Consider the following 26,487-nt stretch of genomic DNA (forward strand, 5'->3'; position numbering starts at 1 on the left):
GCGTTTCGAAATTTATGAACGCTTCCTTTGAGCCTTGAGCGCGACCTGCGCGGCGCGGGGGTAATAATGGGATCGACTCGCGTGATTCGAAATTAGCATGTCTTTGTCATGCCTACTCGTAAGCTTCCATACCAATTTGAGGAGACTCACCGGCGCCGCCGCGCCGCACAATGGAACGGACCAATCGGAGAAATTGGACACGAAAATTTCAACAAAAACTGCTAATATTGATGTTAATTTCGTTACAATTCGAATTGTATAGGGCTTAAAGGAAATTTTACGAGGTAACCTATGAATACTCTTCTAGAACCTCCACATTCCATATCAACATAGATGGGCTATTTAAGTTTCCACGCTTAGTCCGACATTTCCCATTGACCCTTTCCACTGTGCGCCGGGGCTATTATTTTCTCGCATCCCCATCCCATTAGCCATTACAATCGGCGATGCCTCGGGCGCCGCGGTTTCAGCTGATCATAACTTAATTTGTGACGTGAGGTCACGGGTCGCCACCTCCGCGCTTTCATTGCAATTTCGAATTTGCTCCAAGACGGAGTCTCGGTGAACGCGCTCTATCGTACGTAAGTCTACTCCTGAGCATTGAGGACTAGGCCGTGCTTGCCGTGCAATGGAAAAACGTCGTATGAGCCTTCAGTCGTTGCCAAATTTCCTCTGATTAAATACGACCTTTCAGGAAAAATCGTGAATATTTTCCGATCAATTTTTCAGAAGATTTTTTAAATAATGGGCCTGTTGCACGCAAGAGATACAGCCGTGCTAATAGACTTTTTAGAGGTTAAATGACACGAAAATTACGATGGTCACATTAAAAAAGTCTGAAATACACTCCTTACTGCGCAATTTGTGTTGTTAGGAACGCGCTTTTTCAAATTTCCCGCGTCTGGGGGCAGTTTTCTGACGGAAACAATTAACGGCAACTCGCGGCTATTTCCGGTCAACTAAAACTGACAACATAACCTAAAAATCGGAGCTCGTGACATCGTGAAATGAAATGTAGAAGAATTGCGTTGGATATTTAAAAGTTGATCGATTTGGTTACCGCATAAAGCGTATATGGACCATTGTAAGAGATCACGTTGGGTTTGTAAACAAACTGAAGGAAAAAATAACAACAACAACAACAACGACTCGGCATCTTCCGGAAATCACCGAGCCCGCCGTTTGCTCGTTTCCGGTGATTAGAAAACTGCCCCCAGACGCGGGGAATTTGAAAAAGCGCTCTCCTAACAACGCAAAGTGCGCAGTAAGGAGTGTATTTCAGACTTTTTTAATGTGACCATCGTAATTTTCGTGTCATTTAACCTCTGAAAAGTCTATTCGCGCGGCTGTATCTCTTGCATGCAACAGGCCCATTGGATCTAAATTTTCTAAAAATTTCACGAGAAAATATTCATAAATCTCCTAAAAAAGAAACATTTTATCGGAGGAAATTCGGCAACTCTCTAATGTTCATACGGCGTTTTTCCTTACCACAGCAGTAGAGTGTAAGTATGCTGGGAGAGTATGGGCGAATCTTTGGCATCGAATATGTTATGAATTTTGTATGAAAATAAAATTTCCCGGCGTGCGAAAATGTCGAGAATCGTGAATTACCGTTTTAGTCATCGGTATTGAGCAAAGAGGTCCGATGTATCCTTTGGGACATTCACAGCTGTAGCTGTTGCCTTTATCAATGCAATAGTGGTGTTGTGAGCAGGGGTTCGGATCGCACAGGTTCACCTACGAGAGAGAAAAAAATGTAACATTCAATTATTGTCATAAAAAAGAATCGAAACGCTCAAAATGTGGCCCGAGTACTGTTAGGAAAGTCAAGATGGTAGAATAGTTGTGGATTCCCGCTATTCTGCGAGTAAGCGGTTCTGGCGTGTCGCACCAAAATTCAAATTAAGAGGTGGATTAGTTTTAGCCGTTCGGCTCCTCTTTTTACCCATCCTGATGTATTCTGAATAAATAGAGCCAAACCGGTACTACCTAGTACCCGTTTAATTCGTGGCAGATCACCGAAACAACACAGAAAATGTGTCATTCAATAATTTTTCTAGTTTCACTAGGCTCTTCAAAATTTTTCATGTGCGGTTTTGTTGTCATGCAAAATTTTTCTACAGAGCTGGGTGTTTCTTGACAATTTTAAAACGACCTGGTGCAACACAAAAAAAAAAAAAAAAAAAAAAAAAAAAAAAAAAACTGGCGAAGCTCAGTTTTCACGATCACAATTAATGCCCATTAAAAATGGGTAATAAATGCAACCGTTAAGCCTTGCTGACCAAAATTAGGAGGGTATCTAAAATTTCATCAACACAAATTGAGAGCAGGATATGGAATATGTCTCTTCCGGTTTAAGTCGATCACAAAAAAGATAGGCGCCCCTTAATAAATTTTGATCGACAACCCTCCAACAGTCGCATTTATGATCCGTTTTGATTGGCTCATTTATGATCTTGAAAACCGAGCTCGAGAGTCGCTTCACCCTGTAACACCCGTCCCTAACACAAATTTGGGATCTCAAAGTTTCACTAATTCTTTAATTTCTCATCTCTATCCGCACGAAACCCCTTGAAAATCTCAAGCTCAAATCTATGGTGTGTCCCGGACAAATCAGTAACCTTCATAGATTGTCGAGCCGGCGATCTTCGAAAAGGCAAATTTCCGCGAGTGGATTTGGTCGGCTTTATTAAGCATATCGGCAGGGTTACAAACCAAAGCAGAAAAACGTTCCGCTGAAAGCAAGAACTAAACTCAATTGCTCAATGAATTTTGGACAACGTCTCTATCCATCCTTTTTCCTACCCACCTTGGAAGGTGGGTCGATAATTTTGGATGTGGTCCTCCATTGCTGCCGGCATGAAAATCAAATGTAGGCGCACCGTCGCGTCGTCCGGAGGGAATCTCAGTATGTTGTAACGGAGGTTGGCAATAGGTCGAAAACTCGACCGAATCCAGTCGCGGAAATTCTTAAGAAGGTAACATGCAACAATCCCATCGATGGGCCTCTTTAAAGCCCTTAGTACGTGCGCGGGTTGATTATTGAAATTGATAGACAAAAAAGACAAAAATGATATGGAGGGATCCTATTGGTGGAAGCGGGTGGTTGCAATGGACAAAAGAAGTAGGCAATAGACTAACTGACGGCGACCCACGAGAGACCCGATAGTTAGTCCATCATTTACCCCTTAGTCTATAAGAACCACCCATTTCAACCAATAGGATCGCCTTATACTTCTGATGTCTTCTTTCTCTCTAGCTTTGTCTATAAATTTCAAATCGGCCCGCTGCTTTGAGGAGGGCGCCTCGCATTTGAGTATGAAAACGTAAGTTACCTTGGTGCGGCAGGTCTGGCCGGTGTAACCGCGGCCGCAGGCACAGCTGAAGCTGCCGATGTGATCGGTGCAGGTGCCGCCGTTGAGACAAGGCGAGGACTCGCACTCGTTAATCTCCAGTTGGCACTGGAAACCGGTGTAACCTGCCAAACAAACAGTTTTTCCTCTTTCACATGGAGTTTGTGCTCAATATTCAACGACCAACCTCCCGGCACCGTTCCTTTGAGTTATTGCACTCGTCTTTTTCATCCCCCGCGCCCGGGATTGCCACCTTCGTGTTGCCACTTATATCTAGAGTCCCTTTTATGAGAGAGTTTAGACGCTCCCGCGGATTATGTCCAACGCATTTCGTCATTTGCTCTCTGAAGTCCAGCGGGCTGATTATTGAAATTGATAGACAAAGCGATAGACAAAGAAGACATAGTCAGTATGAGGCAATCCTATTGGTTAAAATGGTTGGTTCCTGTAGACCAAGGGAGAAAATGATGGACTAACAATAGGTTCTATCGAGGGTTGCCATTAGTTAGTCTATTATCTAACTTCTGGGTCCATTGCAACCACCTGCTTCCACCAATAGGATTCCTCCCCTTTTGTCTTCTTTGTCAATATAGCTTTGTTTATCAACTTCAACAATCAGCCCGCAGCTGCCGAAGTTCGGGTCACACAGCTGAGGACTTTGATACTTTGGCTGACTGCATAGAAGTTTCGACAGAAGTACCTCAAATGTGTGACTCACACTTCGGCAGCTGGACCTCAAATTTTCGGAAAACTTCAGTGATCCATAAGTCCTGAATTTCAGGTCCAACGCACGAATTTTTGTCCCCTTGTAGAGTGTACAGAGAGGGTAGGTATTAACACGTCTGTGTAATTGGCTCGCCTGATTTAGGTCTTTCATGGGCTCTTAGGGATCAACGTCAACAAACCTGTGTTTTCGAGAGAGAGGGAGAGAGAGAGAGGGGGAGAGGGGGAGAGAGAGAGAGAGAGAAATGATTGTTACCTCAGTAAAATGTGTGTGGTTTTTTTTCCAACAAATCATCAGGGTTTGTTTAAAACTCATCTCAGAAGTTGAGAATACATTTTTCTATCAGTTCTAAAACTTCATAATCATCTTGCTTTCATTGGTTCATAAAAGTCCAATGAAATAATTCGAGATCCGTTCCTGATCAGCTCTCATTGTATCACGAAGATTATATTTATTGTAAGTTGAAATGATTATTGAGTGGAGTGGATTTGGAAGTTTAGGGTAAGACGAAGAGCAAACGGGATGGGAAAGGGGGAGGGAAAGGAGTTCGGGAATCAGTTGATCAGGATAGTTAAACAGTCATTACAAACGGGTGTAATTATCGGGACCCACGGTGCATAGCTCTCTTCATTTTCTTATATTATACAACTTTAATGACGCCTTTGAGTTATCCAATTTAACAGGAAATTCACAAACCTCCTTCTTTTGTGTATATGTCGCAGGCAAATAGTGAAATCAGGCATTTTGTCAAATGCCTAGGCAGATAGTCAAATTTTGACGGTCTACAAAATTTTGTGAATTTATGGCGAAGAGCTCACGATTTTTCATTATTTTTGGAAAAATAACTCATCAAACCTACGAAGTCTTTTTGGATCTTCCTCTTCAATTGCTTCTCATATTTTCAAATGTCGAAATTTCAAAAATTCTGTACTTTCCGACATGCTGAAAATTTCAAGATCAGTGTCTCTTCAGGAGCTAAAACTTGTTTAAAATACTATTGTGTGTGCAAATTTTTACTGAGAATTTTTTCCTGCAGGAGCAATGAATTATTTTATCTGAAGTTAGGAAAAGAAGCAGAATTTCAATCTAAGTTGGAATATTTGACTATTTGCCTAGGCATTTGACAAAATGCCTGATTTTACTATTTGCCTGCGACATATAGACACAAGAAATCACAAAGTGGACCAAAGGATGAAGCACAACAAATGAGGAATGCGAAGGTAAAATTGGCAACGGCGTTCGAAATGTAACCGCAAAGCACCGCCCGCAAGTACAAAGCTAACACTCACGCCAAACTTGTCTTTTATCAGGAAACCAATATATCCTGCTGTCATAATTTGGCTCATTTATTTTCAAGCAAGCTCGGCTCGTTTTATGGTGGCGTGCGCTCCCGGCCCGGGTCTCGAACAGAGTTAGTGATGGCAGCACCTCTCCGCAGCTCCACCCGAGTTGCTCATTTCGTTACTCCTGCGACGCAGGGGCGTATCTCTAATTCCACACGAGCCCCGGAGAGCGTTGAGTTACACGGAGAACAGGGTTCACGTGTAAATCCAGATACGCCCTTACGTCAGAAAGGCGACGATTTTCGTGTTTGGGAGCTCCTCGTTTTTTAAATATTGCTTTTCATCCTTCTTCCCCCTTTTTTGACAGCGTCAATGGCCAAAACATCGGTCTTGCAGTTGACACGAATCGATCGTTGAAAATCTCAACATCAAAACCGAGCCTCGCGAGACAGAGGTGGATCTAGTAAGTGTTCAAAATTATTTTCTCTTCTGTCAAACTTTTAAAACCAAAGTGCCCACGGGGATAGACAACCTAGAACCAAGGTCTCTCCCGGGGGCAGTGAAGGTTCTTTTAGGTCACTCTGCCCGCCTCGTGGGGTCCTGTTGGTCTCTTCATTCATCCCATGGAGATCCACAGGTGTACACTTCCCCATGCTACCCCAGGAACCACTTGGAGTCTCATGGGCATCCGTGGGACCTTTTTGACAGGGAACAAGAATGGTGGCTTCTCTTCATGTGCGTATATATTAGTCGCTTTTACAGCGCACTAGGGTGTTTTGCGACGCCTAACCGCCATAGGAATCTGTCATAGTAGAGATATTCTAGGAGCTGGCTCCATCTCTTTTTGGATGCCTTCCATCAAACCTCAGTTTTGGCTTCTTTTCATTTAAAAAAATAAAAAAAGGGGTTGCTTCCAAATTCCAACGATTTAGCAAATTTGGAATCCTGAAATTCACGAGCATTCTCTTGAATGAATTTTGGTGAGAGTCTGCCATTTTTGGGTTCCATGGAGCTTTACGATCGCCCAAGATGAATACGTCAATCGTATATAAATTTCCAGGGGTCTTTATGGGGACGGTCCCCGGAAGGAATAGAAAAGGAGGAGAAAATGAGGAGAAAATGAGGAGAAAATGAGGAGAAAAGAAAACAGTACTCCCATTTCCCGGAACTAGTTCCGAATTCCGGAACCTTTGAGGCTTTCCTGAGTCTTTCCCAGAACTTTTGAAATTCCTAAAATGTTCCGGATCATTTGCATTTTTTGGAAATTTCTCGGAACTTTTGAAAAAATCTGAAAGAAATCCCGAAACTTTCGACGGTCATAGAATGGGAGAAATTGGAACAAAAAAGTTCCGAATCCCGGAACTTCTGACGGGAATGGAATGGGAGCATTGAAAGAAAGGCTGACCTGGTTGGCAGAAGCATCTGTAGCCGTCCCTTTGACCGACGCAGATTCCATTAACGCACGGAGAGGAGGCGCAGTGATTGGAGCCGTGCTGGCAGAGCGGGCCTTTGAAGCCGGGCGGACATGAACACTTGAATTGAGCGGCAGTTTCGTTGCTGGTCGAGCAGGTGCCTCCGTTCTGGCACGGCCCGGACTGGCATGGGTCTGACGTGTCCTCACAGACTTTGCCCGTGAAACCTGAGCAAAGGCACTAATTAGTTCATCATCCCAGCAACAAAACACTTCTGTCCTCTAGAAAAGCGCCTACGAACATTTGGGGCGTTGTCGAATTTACTCTGATGAAGTACCGGTTCACTTGAAAATTGGTTAATTTCTATATCTTTGAATGTTTTTAAGACTTTTCCATGCTTTATGGATCAGTGTATTTGAAAATATAAAGAAAAAATATTCCTATAAGATATCAAGAGAAAATTTGACAACACTTAAATGCTCTTATAATGTTCTTTATAGGACGGCAGAGCGCACCATATGTGACTTCTGTCTTTCATAGGTAGTGCAATTTTTTTTACTACCCTCAACCCTGATAAATGCCGTACTTCACGCTAAGGTATAAATTGTTATACATGATTTTCAAGCGTTGCTCGATTTAGGACTTTAGAAACCACCTAATATAATTCTCCTTCTTTTCCCTGAAAAAAGGAAGTCAGTTTGTACGAACTACAGAGAACCAGGCTATACGAACTGAGCCATTCTATGACACTCCTGCAATTTATTTTCCTACCCTCAACCCTGATAAATGTCTTACTTCACGCTAAAGTATTAATCGTCATATATGCTTTTTGAGCGATGTTCGATTTAGAGTTTTAGAAATCGCATAAACTAAATTCTCCTCTTTTCCCTGAAAAAAGGAAGTCAGTTTGTACGAACTACAGAGAACCAGGCTATACGGACTGAGCCATTCTACGATACTCCTGCAACAAACATAATATTAACCGAGTTCATCCGAAAAGAACGAAACAACTATGGAGAAAAATGAAGCTAACTACATTTGATTTTCTTAAAATATTTACACTCGACAGGAGATATTCAAATCCATCCTTTTGTATTATTAAATCAAGGGGCTTGAAATGGAGGAGGCTAAAACTTCAAACCTATGTTCTCTCAGTTTCAACGCGACTTCGGTTAATTCGGAATCAGATTCTTCTGAACTCGATTCTTTCATTGTACCAGTGGCGTGGCGTGCAGGATCGATTATCGATATTTCTTCATTTGAAGCTGTAGTAAAGAATCGATTATCAAAGGCGTTCGTTGCGAACACCTTGATATCGATCCTATTCCATGGCAGATCAATCGACATATCGCAAAGCACGCCACGCCACTGCATTGTACATATTTTCTGCTTTAAGGTGAGCTATCAGATCAAAAACATTTTTCCATTTTGGCGCTTAATCAAGCGCTCACGCAAGAAGGCATTGGGTTAGGTAATATAATTTAGCTCCACCAAGACCAAGGGCAGGTTCTTTTGAGCCGGGAAATCGAGGAGTTCTTGACATATTTTCTTCTTATGATGCTTTTTTTAATTAGTCAAAGGTCGCGAGAATTGGACCGAGGCATCCGCAGTTCTGCAGAAAAGTAAACGTTTTTGCGCCTCGGTGCTTTGGTTCTGTTCTCACTTTCGACTCTTTTGTCATTCCATGATCCATTTAAACTCGCAATGCAGCCAGAAGTGCTCGTTCAGAGGACTGACTTCCTCAGCACAGCTTCTTAAACGCATTGCTGCCACCTCGGTCTCGATGTTGCAAAATTGTGCAGACTTTACCATCGTCACCGCTAAATACTGTTGAATCGGAAATACGTTCGCAAGTAACCCTTCAAAAAATTTTCTTGCGATGAAATTTCCTCAAAATTTTCGTCGAATTTTCCAAAAATGCGGAATTGCCAAATTTTACACATTTTTCTGCCTCTCCATGTTTCACTATTTGGGCAACACTGCTCCGTTTGGAAGATATAATTATTGAGTATTAAATGCAATGAGATGTGACCTTAATAGTGATCGTCCTCGAACAAAGAGATCTCATCGGTCATTGATAGTCCACGGAAAATCAAAATTGACTTTCGATAACACAGCATTGAGGACTCGTTTTAAGGTCGGCGCCGAGAAAAGGGTATCTGATAAATGGATTACATTTTTCAATTATGAGACTGCTTGCTATTACTGGCTTATTTTAGAAACAACATGCGTGTAATTAGTTCCCCCATGCAGATAGATTATTTTACTCTCGAAGAAGCTTCCCCCTGGTTACGCTCGAGCTTGCTCCTTTGTCATTTTGTTTGTCCTCCATTTTGAAAGATGACTCGTCTCAGAATAATGAGGATTCGCAGTCGAGACTAAAGGTCGCGCTGACCAAATTACATGAATTGGGTATTAAAATCTGTTAGAAAACTCTAGGTCTCAAATCTCCAAGTAAAAAAAAAAAAAAAAAAAAAAAAAAAACAACATAAAACTGCGTGAATGTTAACACGAGAAATAAGTCCAGCGAACACATTTGATGAACGTGGAATTGCAAATAATGTAAATATTCCGCGACTGTCTTTTGCAACAACGTACAACGTGGTTGCGTTTGTGCGACAGGAGGATTAAGCGTGTAATTGAATAAGCTTGTATCACGACTAGTTTGATTATTCGTCGAAGCAGCTTACGGTAGGGAGCCTCGCTGAGAGACAGAGAATCCCCTTGTAACTGAGCGTAACTCAGAGTAGCAAGATGGGACAATGGAAAACCGTGTCAACATCTCAGCAGCATTGCACACCGAGAAAAATATCTATTTAAATCAAAAGGAACTTTCCTTGGATATTTCTTGTGAACAAGTTTCAACTCTTTAAAATAGGGACGAGGAATTGTTTCTGAACTACTTACATTGAGTCCAACCCAGGGAAATATTTGAAGGGCGTACCGTGTTCAATTAAGATAAAAAGAAAAGAAAGAAAAGTACGAGAAAAACTACGGAAGAGTCTTGATTATCCGCGGAGGCTGTATTTTGTATGGCTCTATTAAAAAACTTGTCGAATATTTGGCAGAAAAATTAATACATTATATCAGAAAAAAAGTTATTTTGGTAAACAAAACATCATTCATTTTATCAAACATTGTTGTAGTGTTTCAGGAGTATTTTAGTGACTTATTATAAATATACTATCGAAATACTCCGATAATTGAAGCGTGGATATTCGAGACTTGCTCTACTTTGCAGACCACTCAATGTTGACGTCCCTAACATCAGGAGATGATAATATTCTCCTTTATTTTATGGAAGACGAGGAATAATTGTTTTTTTTTTTTTTTTTTTTTTTCTTTTTACAGATTGCAATTATCAACGGGAGTAAAATCTAGGCGTGCCAGTGTTAATTAACGCAAGCTGGCAACCCTGTTTACCCTTTTTTATAAAGTTTTATTCAAGATTTCGCCTACTACAAAAGTATTAGGAAATTCCCTTATTTAAAGGTACGTAAAATAATTGATTCTGGATGAAATACACTGTCTTAACCACAGTCGATTTTACGTGCTTATAAATGTAGGAAACCCTAAGGGCCACTTACAAAAATCACCACTGGTTACGAAGACGAAGAGGTGGTCCCATCTCTCTTACAATTTGGTCTATTATTCAGATGCAAACCATATTTTTAAGGATGGTGCAGTAGCATTCATGTGAGACGTACAAATCATTGATTCAAATCACGCCTCTTCAAGGATGAAGGTAGGTGGTGAAATAGCTACATGGGGTTTCCACAGAATCCGCCACAGAAAATATCCAAACAAACATTGCAAATGTCAGTTCAGCAGAATGAACCATTCGGCATCTCTGTAACGATGTACCCAGGAGGCTCAAGCAAACTCCGGGGTTTATTATGGCCAGCACGATTATTCATGCAATGACATACTTCCCCCACGCACGAGGAGTTAAAGTGGAGCCAGATGCGATTACGGAAGCCTGAGCGCCTGCAATTTCGTGTGTATGCATCGCGGACATCCGCAAAGCTCGAATAGTTGTATCCTGGCTTTGTCACACTCCAAAACCGCTCGCCCTCTATTTCCCCCTCCTGTTTGTGATGACAAAATATGTAACAGTGGCGTTGCATATGTGGGTTGTTGTTGCACGTAGCAAGGGGAATTCGAGTATAAAATTGGGGGAAAATAATAATATTAAATCGAAATATATGTGTGAAAATAAATGGAACAGAGGCTAATTTTTGCGGCAGTTACTAAACTGAATTTATTGGCACTTTTCCCATTTAAGTAGACATCAGGGTATTCTCATTTAGTTTATTTAGCAGTATGATTCGTGCTCATGAAACAATTTTTTTGATCGGTCAATTCTAATTCTCAGAGCTCTGAAAATTAAAGTATCAGGAAACGGCGATTTAAGATCGCATTTTAATTATTTTAGAAATTGTCCTAGAATTCAACGCGAACGTAAAGATAAAACTGTGATAGAGCCTTCTCAGAATAAACAGTCGAATTTCGACATGTTTTTTTCTTCTATTCGGAGAAGAGTCTGTCGTATTAAAAACCGGTTTTGTGCTCGTCATCTCGTTAAAAAAATCCATCTATGCTTTAGCAATGAAAATCATCCGTTAACCAATTTTCCAATTTTCAACGGCTATGCCTTTTTACGAATGACCGATTCAACTGCTCAAACCAAACTTGGTTTTTAAGCAAGAAACGATCAGTGAAGTCCATTAAGTTAAATTGACGTTACTTGAAATCTAGCATCGCTGTTGAGAAACTCTGCAAACGGCGCGAATGACATAAATTAAGGATGGAATCCGTACTCCCTGAGTGGGATGTTGATTCCTTGATTGAACGATATAGACGCTAGGAATGTAAGAGAGTAGAAGACTGGACTCAATAATTTACTTCTTGTTTTTCACCCATTCAACGAACGAATTGATTCGTCTCGTGTGGAAACGCCCGATGTCCAGTACAGTGTTGCAGGATTTCAGTGGACGATTGTCTTGTATAATTCACAGGAACAAGATGGTTCAAGACGTTAGGAATGTAGATCAATTTTACAAAAATTCTTTTAAGTATAATTAAACGATTACTAAAGTGATCGATCTCATTTACCAGTGTCGGGGGGCAAAAGAAACCACTGGAATTATGAAACCCTGTGTTGGACAACGGACGTTTTAGCGTGAGCCGATTCAATTGGAGGGTAAATACTCTTCTACGGAGCGTAAATAAACAGAGCAGTGAATCCTTTTCCCTTCCAATGTTTCTTCTCAATCTGTTTATCTATTACTTGAGTTGAAAACTTATATTCCCGGATCTTTTGAGAGAACTTTGACCGAATAAACACATCGTCGCCCCTTCCTCCTTTTATTTAGTTTGCTGCATCTTCGTGTCGAGAATCAGAGATTAAATAATTCTGAGCGTTACGCAAAAAAAAAAATAAATAAATAAATAAATAAATAAAATTGATGATAATTTTTTGCGCCTCATCGTATTTGTCGTAATAAACTATGTAAACTCACCTCTATATGAAGAAACATCAACCTAAGGATAAGTTGATAAAGTCAATAGTTCGTTTGGATTGAGTTTAACAAAGAAAAAAAAGCAAAGAGGGGCCAGGTTTTTTGGCAAAAGAGAAGTGAACTCGTTTCCTTATACTTGGAAGAACTCCCGTAGGCATAGTTATGCAGTAAGTTCTTTTCTCAGATCTAATTTTGCTTTTAAGCAATCTGAGATGGAAGCAACTATGCGTTTTGTTCTTTTTTTTGAGCCACTTTGGTTCATTTAGTATTAAACTAGAGGAACCGAGTGATAAATTAATATACAAATCATGTTAAAGCGAAAATAATTGGTTATGCTTTATGGAAAATTTCGCAAAATTTTTAAGACATCGAAATGCTTGAGTTCCTTCTTGCTAAGTCCGGTCCAATATAGTCTAGAGGATTATGAAAGCCACTAAAAATAACTATCAGGAATGATAACTCAAGGACTTCGCACTTTGATCTGAACAGGTTTAAATGTGTATTTCTACCCTTTTTTAATCTCCCTGTGTCCTTTCATTTCGTGTCAATGCATCGGAGTTTTTTTCCATGAGAAAATATTTTCATAATAATTATAAAAATCTTTATTCTCCATGCATGATATCATGAATAATACATTAAATGCAAATTTAGAAGTCAGCGGAAAAAATTATACGTGGGTTATCATATAACGCTTTTGCAAGTTATCAAAGTTGCACGACAAGTTGCTGGGGAAATAGTTAAATTAAGGATCACCGTAAAAAAATACGTTCGGTTAACTGAGTCAAGAAATTTGGTAAAATTGTCAACCACTTGACAGACTTCGTCCTTAAAATCAGTTCGTTATGAGGAGAGTCACAATCATTCAGCACCTTGCACTCTCGTATTTGCAAGGAAGAAATATACGAGCGCCCTCACGTGCACAAGCAAAATGAGCTTCCGTTGCGAGATATTTATACAATATTTGCAACCGTTACACAAAAAACCAATTCTTCTGCAATGCTTATTTTAGTGTCCACATACCGTTTTCAAGCTATAAAAAATAAGAGCTTTTCAAAGACGCACGTTCTTTGGAAGTTGCAGTGGTTTTCTTGTGCAGAAAATTTGTATGTATGGTTGGTTGGTAGATACATTTATTTGATGCTTTTAACATGTATGTATGTATGTATTTATGTAAAAGTCGCTTTTTCGGCGCGCTTGGGCGCTCTGCGACGCTTACCCGCCACAGGAATCTGTCATGAAAAATCTAAAAATTTAAATCAGAAAATATCCTGCCAAGGCGGAATATTTTCACTCTATTCCAAACCTTTTCACGGGTGATTTTTTCTACAACAATATTCAGCATAAATATCCACAAAATACTATTAAAGCCGAAATTTAAAAAAACGATAGTTCGGAAAAAAATCTTCGTTTAAATGTTGAATACAAAGAGAATGCAAGATCACCAAAGTACAACAGATTTTTAAAAAAAACACTAAATCGAACCGTCTGATAATTACCGTATGGGCAGAGGCACTGGAAGGTGGTGCCATCATGGCCTTGAGATATATCCACGCATATTCCATTATTGCGGCAAGGGCTGGGGTAGCAAGCGTCCCTCTCCTCGCATCGCGGCCCGATGTAACCCACGCAACATTGACACTCGTACATATCCTGCAATTCAAAGGAGGAGGTAGGAGTTTTTTTAAAATAAACTTACCAGACCCTACGACAAATTATGAATTAAAGCATTGCGTAACTTGATACATACATATAAGTCGCTTTACAGCACTCCCTCGCGCTCTACGACTCCTAACCTCCACTGCTCTCTTTCAAACCACAAATATTGGGGGATTGAGCACCTTAACATTTCCGCTTCAATCCCTTCCCTCCAACTTTTCATTGGGCGCCCTCTGCGTCTTCTCCCAGGAGGAACCCAATCAAGGACCTTCTTCGGCAACCTGTCTCCTGTCATTCTCTGGACATGACCGTACCAAGTGAGTTGTTTTGTCATAATATCATGCACGATGGTCTGCTTGGCATCCATGATCTCCCGTACCGTCTCATTCCTGACGCGATCCTTTCTGGAAATACCAGCTCCCCCCCCCCCCCCTCTTAACTTGATCCCTGTTCAAAATCGCACCAAAAAAAACAGGACGAGAAGAATTCATCGTTCCATACCTATCGAATTTTCGATTATCGGCTCCTGTAGGTGAATTCGTGCGTGCGGAACTACCGGGACCCGCCAAGAAGTCAGCGGGAAGTTTGAACCGCTCCGAAGTTGGGCGCCTCGCGCGAGGAGCAGGAAATAAATTAAAATTGACGGCCATTCTTCACGGCGCTGCGGAGGGCGCCCAACTTCTGACGGCAACGGCAACGGCGACGGTGACGGAAAAGTAATTTTCCGCAGCACCGCCACCGCCGCGAGTTCCTCGCCCGCCCGGGAAAAATCCCTCGTTTCGGAGAGTTTTTAACCGCGCGCGCGGTGTCGGAATCAATCGTACAGAAAAGCGGTAGCGGAAGGAGAAAAGTGAAAGCAGGGCTGCCGTTTTTCGAGATTACACTGAAAAAAAATCTCGGTATATTTACTAAGAAAAGGGTAAAATTACCAAGAATTCAGGGTTCTATTTGATCCCAGTTTTTTCTTGGTAAACTTACCATTTATGGAATTCGTAATTTTACCGAGAAATCTTGGTAAAATTATTGACTTTCTCGGTAATTTTACTGGACCTTGGTAAAAACGCCAATATTTTTTATCGACTGTGGTAGAATTACCGAGATAAAATGGCAAAGTTACCGGGAATGGATTACCAATAATAGTGGTATTCTTACCTGAAAAAACCAGTAAAAATACCGGTTTTTAGGTAAGCTTACCAGCCTGTCTTAGTAAAATTACCAATAATTGGTAAAAAAAGTGAGATGGTAAAGGTACCAACGGGCCTTGGTAAAAACGCCGAGAATTTTTTTTCAGTGTAGGAACGTACGGATTGTAGGTAAAGGAGCACCGAAATGGCTCGGAAACTTGGAGCTTCACAGTAAGAACATTGTATTAAAAGAGCGTTCTTCATTACATAACGCACTTTTTCGCCATTTTTTGAGCCCCCCTCCCCCCGTAACACTTTGTAATGCAACCCAGGACCCCCAATACGCAACGCTTGACGGACTCCTCTTAAAATCGCAAAAATTGTGGAAAACTGTTGAATGTATATGTAGTTTAATAAGATTTGAAGTATTTTTAATGATAGTGTAACAAATAACGTTGAAGAAGTTCGGATGATACATTGATACATGCATTTTTATGCGAAAGATTGCGCGAAATTTCTCAAGATTTGTGTGTTTTAGGCACCCTGCATATGGCCCACAGAGTTTGTAAAAAACAGGGCAAGGGTAGGGGTAAATCAGGGTAAGAGTCAGAAGTCTAGGGATATTTTTTTCTAATTTCGTATTTTTCCGTAAGAGGGAACGTAACTCAATCCCAAGGTTGCAAAATTGACACAAACAATCGATGTTTTACGAGGATAAACTTGCTTAGTTTTTGTCGAAAATTTGTCTAATTTTTGCACGAGATCGGAAGAAAATTTAGTGAAATTTTCGGTCAGGAATTCTCAAAATTCTCCCGGTAAAAATGCGATCCGCTCGGAAAACATCTCTCTCGTGAGAATCACGAAGGTTTGTAAATGCACTTTGAAAATTGTTGAAGTGTGCACCGTGTGCAGCGTGGAGGACAGTGACAATATGCTGCTGAATTCCGTGCCCTTGGCGGTTTCGGTCAAAATCACAGTCCTTCGAAAAATTCGATTTCGCTCGAAACTCCGGCAAACAGTCCGAAATATCCTGAAGACTCCGATTTTTGGAAAATTCTCCGGCAAACGGCAGCCCTGCGTGCGTGTGAGCCCCCTCCCCTCCCCCCCCCATCATTCGGCCGATTCCCGAAACCATTAGCCACGTGTGAATTGAAATGGATCCTGTGTGAATAATTATCCTGAGCGAGAGTAATCCGGTGTCACATTCGGTGGATCAACGGGGGCGCTCCCCATCGAGAACTCTTTTTAACTCGGTGATTCGTCCCGACCGTCACGTCCTTCGTCCCGACCGTCACGTCCTAACCGAGAGCTAATAATCGTCGTCTCGCCGTTATCGAGCGGAAAATGTGTTTTTCGAAATTCACGTCCTCCTTTTTCCCACTTCCACGGAGCATTGCCGGGTGCAGAGGGGTGAACTTGCGTACTTCTTCGAGGGGTTCCGAAGAAGCTCGGGCAGTGAAAGAATGGAACATATCGACGGTGAAACTACCAAACCACGTATCTCGGTTTGCGACGTCGCAGACTTCCTGTCATACTTTATTTTTCAAATGAAAAACTATTTAACGTCCAGCCTTGAAAATTTCTGTGATTTTTCCTCTTCGCGCGGAGAAAATTCTGTGAAAATTTCAAGGAATGATATTGATTTGGTCTACTTCCAAAAAATAAAATGTGAGCGTAGATTTTTAAACACCGCAAACGAGATACGTGGTTTGGTAGTTTCACCGTCGATATGCTGATGCCGTGCAAAAGAAAAACGCCAAATGAGCCTTCAGACGTTGCCAAATTTCCGTTCACCGATCACGAATTTGCGGGAAAACGAGTTGTTAATTCCTTCCGGTTTTTCAGAGAATTTTGTTCGTAATTTGATTTAAAGGGCCTGATTTAAAGGAAAAATATTCATAGCTTTTCTCGTAAATACATGAGGGGCTTGGAGGACAAGGCGTGTAAGTGCGGTTTTTGCTATTTCAGGAAATACGTATTTAAAGTTTCAAAATTACATGGAGCCTTATGGCGGAGAGGAAGTTTAAACTTACTTGTTGATGCTTTAAAGTTGGATTTTAGTTGTAAAATTCTCACAGAGTGTACTTCCAAACTAGTCTTGGTTGAGTTTATGAGTATCTCAATTTTTTCAAAAACTGCACTTATGCGCTTTGTCCTCGAAGCCCTTCAAATATTTTTTGAGATGGAATTTTGCAACATTCAAATGTTCATACTGCTCTCTCTCTCTTAGCACGGTAGTATGGATGGCTGAAGTGCAAAACCACGTATCTCCATTGCGGTGTTTACAAATCTCAGCTCCTATTCATTTCTTCGAAGAGGAGCGAGTCAACTGTAAAGCTTGAAACTTATACTGAAGATTCTGCTAATAGAGACGGCTAAAAGAGTTATACGCGATTGAAATGAATAGTTCTAAAAGCTAGAAACAGGACGGTAAACCTCATCTGTATTTTTTTCCGATCGCGATCGACCGTTCTTCAATTTTCGGGCTGTCTGAGAGGTCTAGTTTTCGGAATTTCTGGGTTTTTTCACGCCAACTAATGCAGAATTAATACCTCCGGGCTGTTTGATATTTATCTTATTTTATTTTTACACCTTGAACAATTCACTTCGACGCAAGCTGACTTTATCACATTCTACTGTGCCATGCTGAAGAAAAACGACGGAAAAGACTTTAAAAGTTGCCAAATTTCTATCCAAAACCAATAAACCTCCTGTTTAGATTAACATTTTCGGGCATTTATGTCCAAACGTGCCCATAAAACATTTTCTATGTTCTCGTATTAATAAAGCAATTTCAGTTTTTGTGGACGAAGTTTTCTCTCCCTGGACTGCCATACATCCCAACATTGAAAAATTTTCCTGAAAACTGAATTGATTTTATCACAAAAATTTGGCAATATTTCAAGGTTTTTACGGTGGCGGTTCTTATCTTTGTAAAAACATAATCTGCCAAAAAATCAGAGAGAGGGGAAAGAAGGTACGATATGCGCTAATTTACCATTGAATCTTTGGTGAAACAAAGACCTTTGTCCGAGCAGCTTTGGTCGTCCCCACAGTTATCTGACTTCATGGTCACCTGCAGATGAATGCACTCCGAACCCCAGAGTTTTGAAGTCACTGAAACAAAAATAAAGTGAGTTAAAAAATTAATTTCTCGTGGATTAATTATAAAGTCGTTAGACTTATTAGTGGGATTCTAGGGAAAGAGTTCTAAATAAAATCATTTTTTTAGTGTCAAGAAGCACAAAAGTTAATATGAAAAAGGTGAGCTACATGAAGTAAGAAAGACTGGTCAAAAAAGCTGATAATTAACATACCGACGGCGAAACTCCTAGAGCTCGCACACTCATCTCGGTTTGCGATGTTGCAGACTTCCTGTCATACTTTATTTTTGAAATGGAAAACTCTACTCAATGTCAATCCTCGAAAATTTCCTTGATTTCTCTACTCTGTGCGAGAAAAATTCTGTGAAAACTTCAAGGCATCGCGTGAACTGCTTATTACACCCATATCACCGAGGTTTTGACATTTTTCATTTTCCATGTGAAGATTTCAATCTGGACCGCGCTAAGCAGAATGGAACTAAGCCACATCAGCTATGGCACAATTTAGTTGGGCAATTTAATTTTTTATGAAACGGTCGTGCGGATTTTTGCGCAGATTTCAGTAAATTTTCTTCAACTTACAAGGCGAATTCCTAAAAATTCTCAAAGGAATCCACACAAACGTTTCCTTGTAAAAAATTAAAGTTGGCAATAACTGACGTGGCTTGGTTCCTTTCTGCTAAACGCGGTTCATTTATCCCCCTGAAAAAAATGGCAACCCCTCTTACTCAGAATCCTGATTTGGAAGATTTTTAGTGTATTTTCCGAAGAAAATACACTATTTTCATTATTCTTTTAATCATGTCGGGGTCACCATTTTGTTGCTTACACTTAGCAACAATCAGAACTATTGAATAACTATTCAACTTCATAATAGTACTGTGGATATGACTTTATTCACCCGGGGGTTATAGCGTTACAATGCGTATGTATACAGAACACCGTTACCACGGAGACATATCTGGTTGGAGCTTAATTGGATTGCATTTTGCATAAAGGAACCACTAGCATTGCAATGATGCTAAGATTGTGCAACTTCATCTTTTGCAATAAAATTGCGGAAATCGTGAAAAACTATGAAATTTAGATGGTAATTTTTGTCTTAAATATACAGTTTTTAGCGAGTAAAATAGAAACTATTAATGGATAATCGGGTTTTTCCTCCAAGACAAAAGAAGTTGCACAATCTTAGCAATATTGCAATGCTAGTGGTTCCTTTTTGCAAAATGCAATCCAATTAGCTTTAACAAACCGTGAGCGAGAAGTGATCATTCCCCCTCCCCCTCCCCCCCAAGCGGTCGGAGTGGTCACGTATTGACCCGGAGAATGAGCAAAATATCTTAAATTTTAAGCCTTCAAAAAGGTGATGGGTACGATAGGCCAGCAACGAGAGGGCAGAGGATGCTCGTACCTTCGGAAGTTGATGAATGGATGAATTATGAGCGCCGGATACGGAGAGCGTTGTCGCGATCAAAATTTAATTTTGAGTGAATGCGCCGCGCAATTTTTCAATCCAGTGACTAAAATAATGAACTTTTCCGATTAGATTGCCAGCCTCCAGGGTTCCCTCGTAAACTGCCGCGCTAACGCATCGCGAGCGACGGATACGGAAATTTCGACCGCAATCTGACGGCCCTGTCTAATTTCTCGCTTTACTTAGCAGCTTTTTCATCGAATCAATCGGTTAGCCTTTTCAGAGCGCCTTCAGCCTCGGCTTTGTTTCAGCCTTCCGCCGCACAGTGCATCGAATCAATCAGAAAGCCTTGGCATGAGTTGTTCAACTAAAACTGCAAATTTTGACGTTTGATTCGTCATATTTCACATTTTAAGGGGTGTTTCTTAAAGAAAATCTCACGAGAAAGTCATTAGAGCCACTTTTAAAACCCCAAAGTTTTGTATAAACGGAGTTATAAGCGTTTAAAGTTTCCGAATTTTGTCAGACTTCTCCAATTGACTAGTTCCATTGTGCGCCGATAATATGCCCCGTCTATTCCGGCTCCTGAAACTGTGAAGATGCACGGATTTCGGAGCGGCAGCATCCGCGTGTGCAGCTATCGTTAGTTAGCTATTGTTTGCATCGGGGTCAAACTCATATTGTTCCAAACATAAATTGTTACGTATGGGGTCGTTCATAAAATTACACAGCGTCCTATAGGGGGGAGAGGGTGGTCGAAGCGAGCATGACGCCACTTTTTTAAGTATCAAAGGATATGGACCTACGTCACAGAAGCGTCACAAGAGGGGGTGGCAGAGGGGGGGGGGGAGGGTCAAAGATGCCTAAAAAGTACGCTAAGTAACTTATGAACGCTCTCCATGATGAATGCAAATCTCAAATTCTGCGCAGTCAGTATTTTCTGTGGCTGGGTTTGGATCGTGTATTTTGTGTATATTGACATTAAAAAAATAAACTCTGAAATACTTCCATCAGCCGTTTTTCATTGACACGGAAAGGAGGGTAAGAGAGGGTTCCTCTTATTTTTCATTTCTCAAAAATAAATGCGATCGAAACTCCAGGAGTAAGCAGTTTTTGATGTAAACAAAATCCATAGTTGATATTAATATGAGGGATGGGGGTAAAAAGATAAGTTTTTGAATATTTCTAGGGGGGGGGGGGTGCTTCTGACCCGTAGAACCATTTTCTTGCGATGATACGAATTTTTGAACATTGCTGAGTTTGGTTGTCTTCGGACTGAGGTATTCTATTTTACTTGGCGTCCGCAGATTTTTGAGTTGGTCTGATTAAACTGAAGATTTGCCTGAACCGTTCACGCTGCCAAAAAAGTCGGCGCAGAATCCCACGAAGGAGGTCGTCGCTTGCGGTATCAAAGTACCCATTCCTCAGTCATCGGCGAGACCCCTAAGGACCCCGAGGACCCTGACCCTCCCCCTCTCCGGAGTGGGCAACAGTAAAAGAGGTCCGCAGCTCATCGCCAATGGCCCCGAAATTCCCTTGAAAATTTGTTGAAGGAGGATTAGATGAGAATAAGCAAGGACTCGAGGATCCGATCGTGAAGGTACGCTTTCACAAGTAGCGCGCGACGCGAAGTTGAGCGCTCGAATAGAGTATACAAATAGGGAGAGTACTGCCGTGCTAAGGTGGAACGTCGTATGAACGTTCAAGAGTTGCAAACGACGGGTCGTAACAATTGTAATAATAAATCAGTCTGGATAATTTTAATTCATGGGTTGGCTGCCCTTTTGGGCAAAATTACCGACATGTCCGCACTCTCCCAATATAGGTACTCGACGCGCGAGCAAGTAGAATGTTTTCAATCCGTCCGTTGCCATTGGCGTAAGTCACGGGCAGAGACAGTCACGGGAATCGCTAAATCCGTGGAAATAGCCAGGTGTAGGTAAAATACTGCACCTCAGCGATAAGACTATGATTAGTTAGTTGATATATTTTAAGACATTCAGCGTCACAGGCTATTAACGTCTTTACAGAATAGTTAGTTAGTTAGTTATTATAATTTCAAGAAATTCAGCGTCTCAGGCTATTAACGTCTTTACAATATGGATGCATATGGAGATGCATACATGTAGATAATTCATACATATGTCTAGATACGTATAAATTAATAGTGGCCTATGAAAACGTGTCACCAACATGTAGCCGTCGTTCAGTGGGCGAACGGGAGGTGCATCTATTCTCGTCCTAACCTTCAAACCTGAAAATAATAAGGGTTCTCGGGGATGTTTTCATGATAAAAGGATCTGATGTAAAAATTCTTATAGTAAAATCTCCTATAGGGTGCCTTATTCATAGGTGGATTCAGGCACTTCAAACCGGGGGGGGGGGGGGGTGTCCTGAGGTGCTTCCTCAAGAAAATTTTCGAGCTTTTAAAGCGTCTGACATGCAATTTGAGTCAATTTCGTCTAGAAAAATTACCGGATAAAAGCGCCCTTCCTCCTTCTTTCCTCCGTTCGTTCCTTCTTTTCTACTCTACCTTTTCCTTCCTCTTTTCTACGTGTGCCCCCCCCCCACCCCTTTGGATTCACCGATGAAGTGATATATCTAGACAATTCTTTCCAGATAGTTCGCTCTGGATTTGATAAAAGTCCGAAAACAGTACTGCCGTGCTAAGGAAGAACGCCGTATGAACATTCGGGAGTTGCCAAATTTTCCTTGATAAAAAATGTATTTTTGACGCAATTCTAACATATTTTTCCTTGAAATTTTCAGATATTTTAGATTAAATTGCGCTGAAAATTCTGGGAAAAAAATAGTTACAATTTTCCCAGTAAATTCGATTTCTATCGAAGGAAATCTGGCAACGTCTGAAGGCTCATACGGCGTTTTTCCTTAGCACGGCAGAGTAGAGACTTGGCTCCAATCACACCAGATTACGCGGCTTTCTTGGTATCGGTTGACTTGGCGCGGGTGACTTGACGTTGTGAGTTGAGAGCTGCCTGTGGCTGTGGAAGCGTCGCTCAAGAGCCAACGCTGGCGGCGGCACTCGACACTGAGCCACGTGCCGAGCATAACTCATCGTTTCCCAGGACTCATCCGAGGGTACACACTCATAAAACTTGGTCCCGATCTGTTTTTATTTGCCCCTGCTCCAACCAGACACAAACTTTCAACCTCCACGTGTTTGCTCCGACCGCAATTCCATCCTGAGGTTTTGACTCTCCGCCACCTCACCATTTCCAGCGATCATCAATTCGGACAGAGCTAAGCAATAGAGGCATACTGCCGCGCTAAGGAAGAACGCCGTATGAGCCTTCGGACGTTGCTAAGTTTCCTCCGATACAAACCGAAGTTACTGAGAAAATTGTGAATACTATTTTCCAACATTTTCAAGCAATTCTGTACGCAATTTAATCTAAAATATCTGGAAATTTCAAGGGAAAAAAACTTGAAGGTTGTCAAAAATACATTTTTTATCAAGGAAGACTTCGCAACTCTCGAATGTTCATACGGCGTTCTTCCTTAGCACGGCAGCGTACTTACGTTCAACGTTCAAAGAAAGACCTGAATACGATATTTTAGGCCTGCTAGCATATCGATAGTGAATCACCAAACTCGCGCATTTATCGTAACGTAGCAAATCTCAATTCACATTTTATTCTTTCGAGGAAGGACTAATCATTTTTGTGTGCAAAATTTCCTACAGAGCACCTTTTGAGCGTAAATGGATTTGTGCCATGTGCCACATTAGCTGGGTTGACCGTAGCCTAACGAACGCTGACCCTTTGGAACCGAGGCTTCATAGGTTGCGATAGGATTGCGCAAATGTTCTCTTTTTTTACCTTTTTGGAGACGCATACGATTGCGCGAATGTTTCTGGTACTGAAAACTCACTTGTTTGCGTGTATATTCAATGTTCAACGAGGAACAGTTAATCAGACAACCTTGGTAATTTGTAGTAAATAACTGCATCGTAGAAGACTGTTTATTCCCTCCTCACTCACGGGCATGTCTCTCTTCCATGGATAGCCCTCGCAGCACAAATGGCCCAGAGAGCTTCCATAGACATTTAAAAAGTGGACTAGGGGCCTGTGGTCATTATGCGGCCGCCAACCACTGGAAAAAACTACACGTAAAAAATCGTAGAGCAACCATGATCATGTTTTTTAAGAGATGAATGGATTCAAAATCCGACGGGTGCACCCGAAAGAAAGCTTATATTCATTTCTGATTGCAACGTTATGCACTGTTTTTATGTTTTATTTTTGACAAATGCTTTTGAAAAGCTACACACAGTTTCTCTGAAAAGTTTCCGCGACTTTACCTACATGATCTCAAATAAAAGAATCGACAATTTCAACTCGATATTTTCGTTTGTTCTATTTTCTTTTAATGTGACCAAGAAAGAAATTAAATATCATCCGAATTTCTAAATCGTTATAATGAGGCTACATATTTTCCCTTTAATTATGGTAAAAACTGGAGCAGAAAGTCAAGAATGATGACACGCAGTCCTACAGCATTCCTACAGTTTTGTAGGCGCTAAAATGAGTTGATGACGCCAACTGACCGGCTGAACCGGCTGCACTGCCTTTGGCGCAATGCGAGAAGTATTCGGGCAGTCTTGTAGGCGCTAATACGGGCGTCACGCCGACCGTGCTGTTTGGCGTAATGCGTGAAGTATTCCTAAGGTCTTGCAGGCGCTGGCCGCACTGTGTTTGGCGCGATTAGTCGAACTCGCGTTAGAACAATCGCGGCATCGAATAATAGAGCTTAAAAGGCTCACGTTGTGTTTTGACGTCGTATCAGTATTATTCCAACGTTGTCTCGTTTCTCTCGATCAAATATTTTTCCCGAGAAAAGTTAGGAAAATTCTTTGTACCCACGATCATCATTCAAATATTTTCACTTCACTTATCATCAGCGGGTAGGACATTAATGACTTGTCAACACACTAACCCAAATCTGGCAAACCTGTACTGCTGTGCTAAGGAAAAACGCCGCATGAGCCTTCGGACGTTGCCAAATTTCCTTTGACTAATTACGAATTTTCGGGAAATTTTACGAATATTTTCCGTCCAGTTTCATATTTAATTTTGTTCTGAATTTTATCTCGAGTATTCGAAAATTTCAAGGAAAAATATTCGAAACTTTTCTTAAAAATTCATTTTTCCGAGAGGAAAGCAACTCTCGGATGTTCATACGGCATTCTAGATGTGCACCTATCCGCAGAGCTCATCTCTGGATATCTATCGAAGGGACATACCTGTGAGATAGTTTTTGCCGTCGCTGAAATCCTTGTCCAGGAGAGTGACGTAGTGCTTGTCGGCGTGTCTCTCAACGGCGACGTCCAGCTTCACCCCCTGGCTCGGGTCGCAGGAGTCCTGGCCCACCTGGTTCTGGTGCACCTGGAGCGTGTAGTCCCGCTTCTTCCCGCTCGGGGCGCCACCGGCGACACCCGCTCCCGCTCGCTTCAACAGAGCCGTCCCGTCGATCTCCAGCCGGAGCAGATCTCCGCTCTGCACGCTCACCTCACCCCGCCATTTGTTTGTTGAGGCTCCGCTCTGCAAAAATAAAAGAAAGAAAAAATGAGGATTATTTCTCAATACTTGGTAAAGAACTTTGAAAAAGAAAATTTTGGCAACTGCGAGAAGAAATGAGGGGCTTGGAGGACAAAGCTTATAAGTGCAGTTTTTGGGGAAAAATGAGATAATAATGATTTCAAGTAAAACTAGTTTTAATCCATATCCTGCGAGAATTTCGCTTCGAAATTCCAATTTTTCAGAATCCTTATGGTGATTTGACGGTTGCCTTTTTTTGTGTCAGGGTGACGTGCGATATATCGCATCAACTCGTTCCATAATTTCAGCTACTTGTCATTTTTTTCGAATTCTGAGATCGCACTTCTGTTGTCATGAGGCCAAAGAATTCGTGTACTAAATTTGACAAAGAAATTCAATGAGATAAAGACCGAGTTTTTTAGAGGAAAAATTTCGCATTCGATACTGATAACGAAACTGCACTCGAATGCGATATTTTTCCTTCGAAAAAACTCTGTCTTTAAAACGTTGAATTTCTTTGTCCACTTTGGTACATGAATTCTTTAGTCTCGTGACAACAGAAGTGCAATCTCAAAATTCGTAAAAAACGACAAGTACCTGAAATTATAGAACGAATTGATGCGATATATCGCACGTTGCTCTGACACAAAAAATGGCAAACGTCGAAACACCTTAGGCTTGTTTTAACATTCTTACCACACAAGGATCCATGTCATTTCGAACTTTCAAAAGCGTATTTTTCGAGATAGCAAAAACCTCACTTATATGCGCCTTGTCCTCCAAGCCTCTCAAATATGGTATTTACCTATTCAAATTAAATTAGGATATAATGATGAGGTGATAAACAACAAAGTAATGTTTGATTACAGTTACTCTCTATCTTGTAATGGCTCGGGGATCCATACAACAAAAAAGGAACAGCACGAATCGCAATCCGATCGGGCCTCGGAGGCCATCCGGATCGAGCTTCCGAGGCTCGACCGGAGAGGACGGTAAAAGGTAATAAGAAAAGAGGAAGTCACGGGTTTAAGGGTTTCGAAGTGGCCCGCCGGCCACCCCCGCGCACTCCGTCACATCACGAGAAAGAAAGGAAAAGCTAAACAATCACCCCAAAGGGGTGAAAACTGGGAAGAACTTACATCTTCTCTCTGGATCGGGAAACGGTCTTCGGCTAACTAACTGTACGACCAATCAGGCGTCGTCCACTCTCCCTCCACCAGAGGCGCTGCTCTGGTGAGCGGAGAGTGGGCCGAACCCTGATTGGCGGCAGATTTGATTTAAGCTGTCTGGCCTATTACAATCTACTTGGTCCATAGTTTTGTAGGTCCGCTGAC

The 26,487-nt window shown here is 41.4% G+C and overlaps 1 protein-coding gene across 8 annotated transcripts in view; it reads right to left on the minus strand.

Moving 5' to 3' along the window:
- wry (delta and Notch-like EGF repeat containing weary) overlaps positions 1 to 26,487 on the minus strand; it is a 113,403-nt gene that overhangs the window by 37,280 nt on the left and 49,636 nt on the right. For all 8 annotated transcript variants that reach the window (XM_019050558.2, XM_072306185.1, XM_072306186.1 and 5 more), the window contains exons 3-8: positions 24,859 to 25,156; positions 18,076 to 18,194; positions 13,794 to 13,947; positions 6,769 to 7,002; positions 3,339 to 3,481; positions 1,615 to 1,740 (exon numbers count right to left, since the gene is read on the minus strand). In XM_019050558.2, the coding sequence (XP_018906103.2) occupies positions 1,615 to 1,740; positions 3,339 to 3,481; positions 6,769 to 7,002; positions 13,794 to 13,947; positions 18,076 to 18,194; positions 24,859 to 25,156 (1,074 nt within the window). The remainder of the gene's footprint in view (positions 1 to 1,614; positions 1,741 to 3,338; positions 3,482 to 6,768; positions 7,003 to 13,793; positions 13,948 to 18,075; positions 18,195 to 24,858; positions 25,157 to 26,487) is intronic.

The sequence above is a fragment of the Bemisia tabaci genome, chromosome 1 (genome assembly GCF_918797505.1).
Source record: "Bemisia tabaci chromosome 1, PGI_BMITA_v3".
NCBI classification, from domain to species: domain Eukaryota; kingdom Metazoa; phylum Arthropoda; class Insecta; order Hemiptera; family Aleyrodidae; genus Bemisia; species Bemisia tabaci.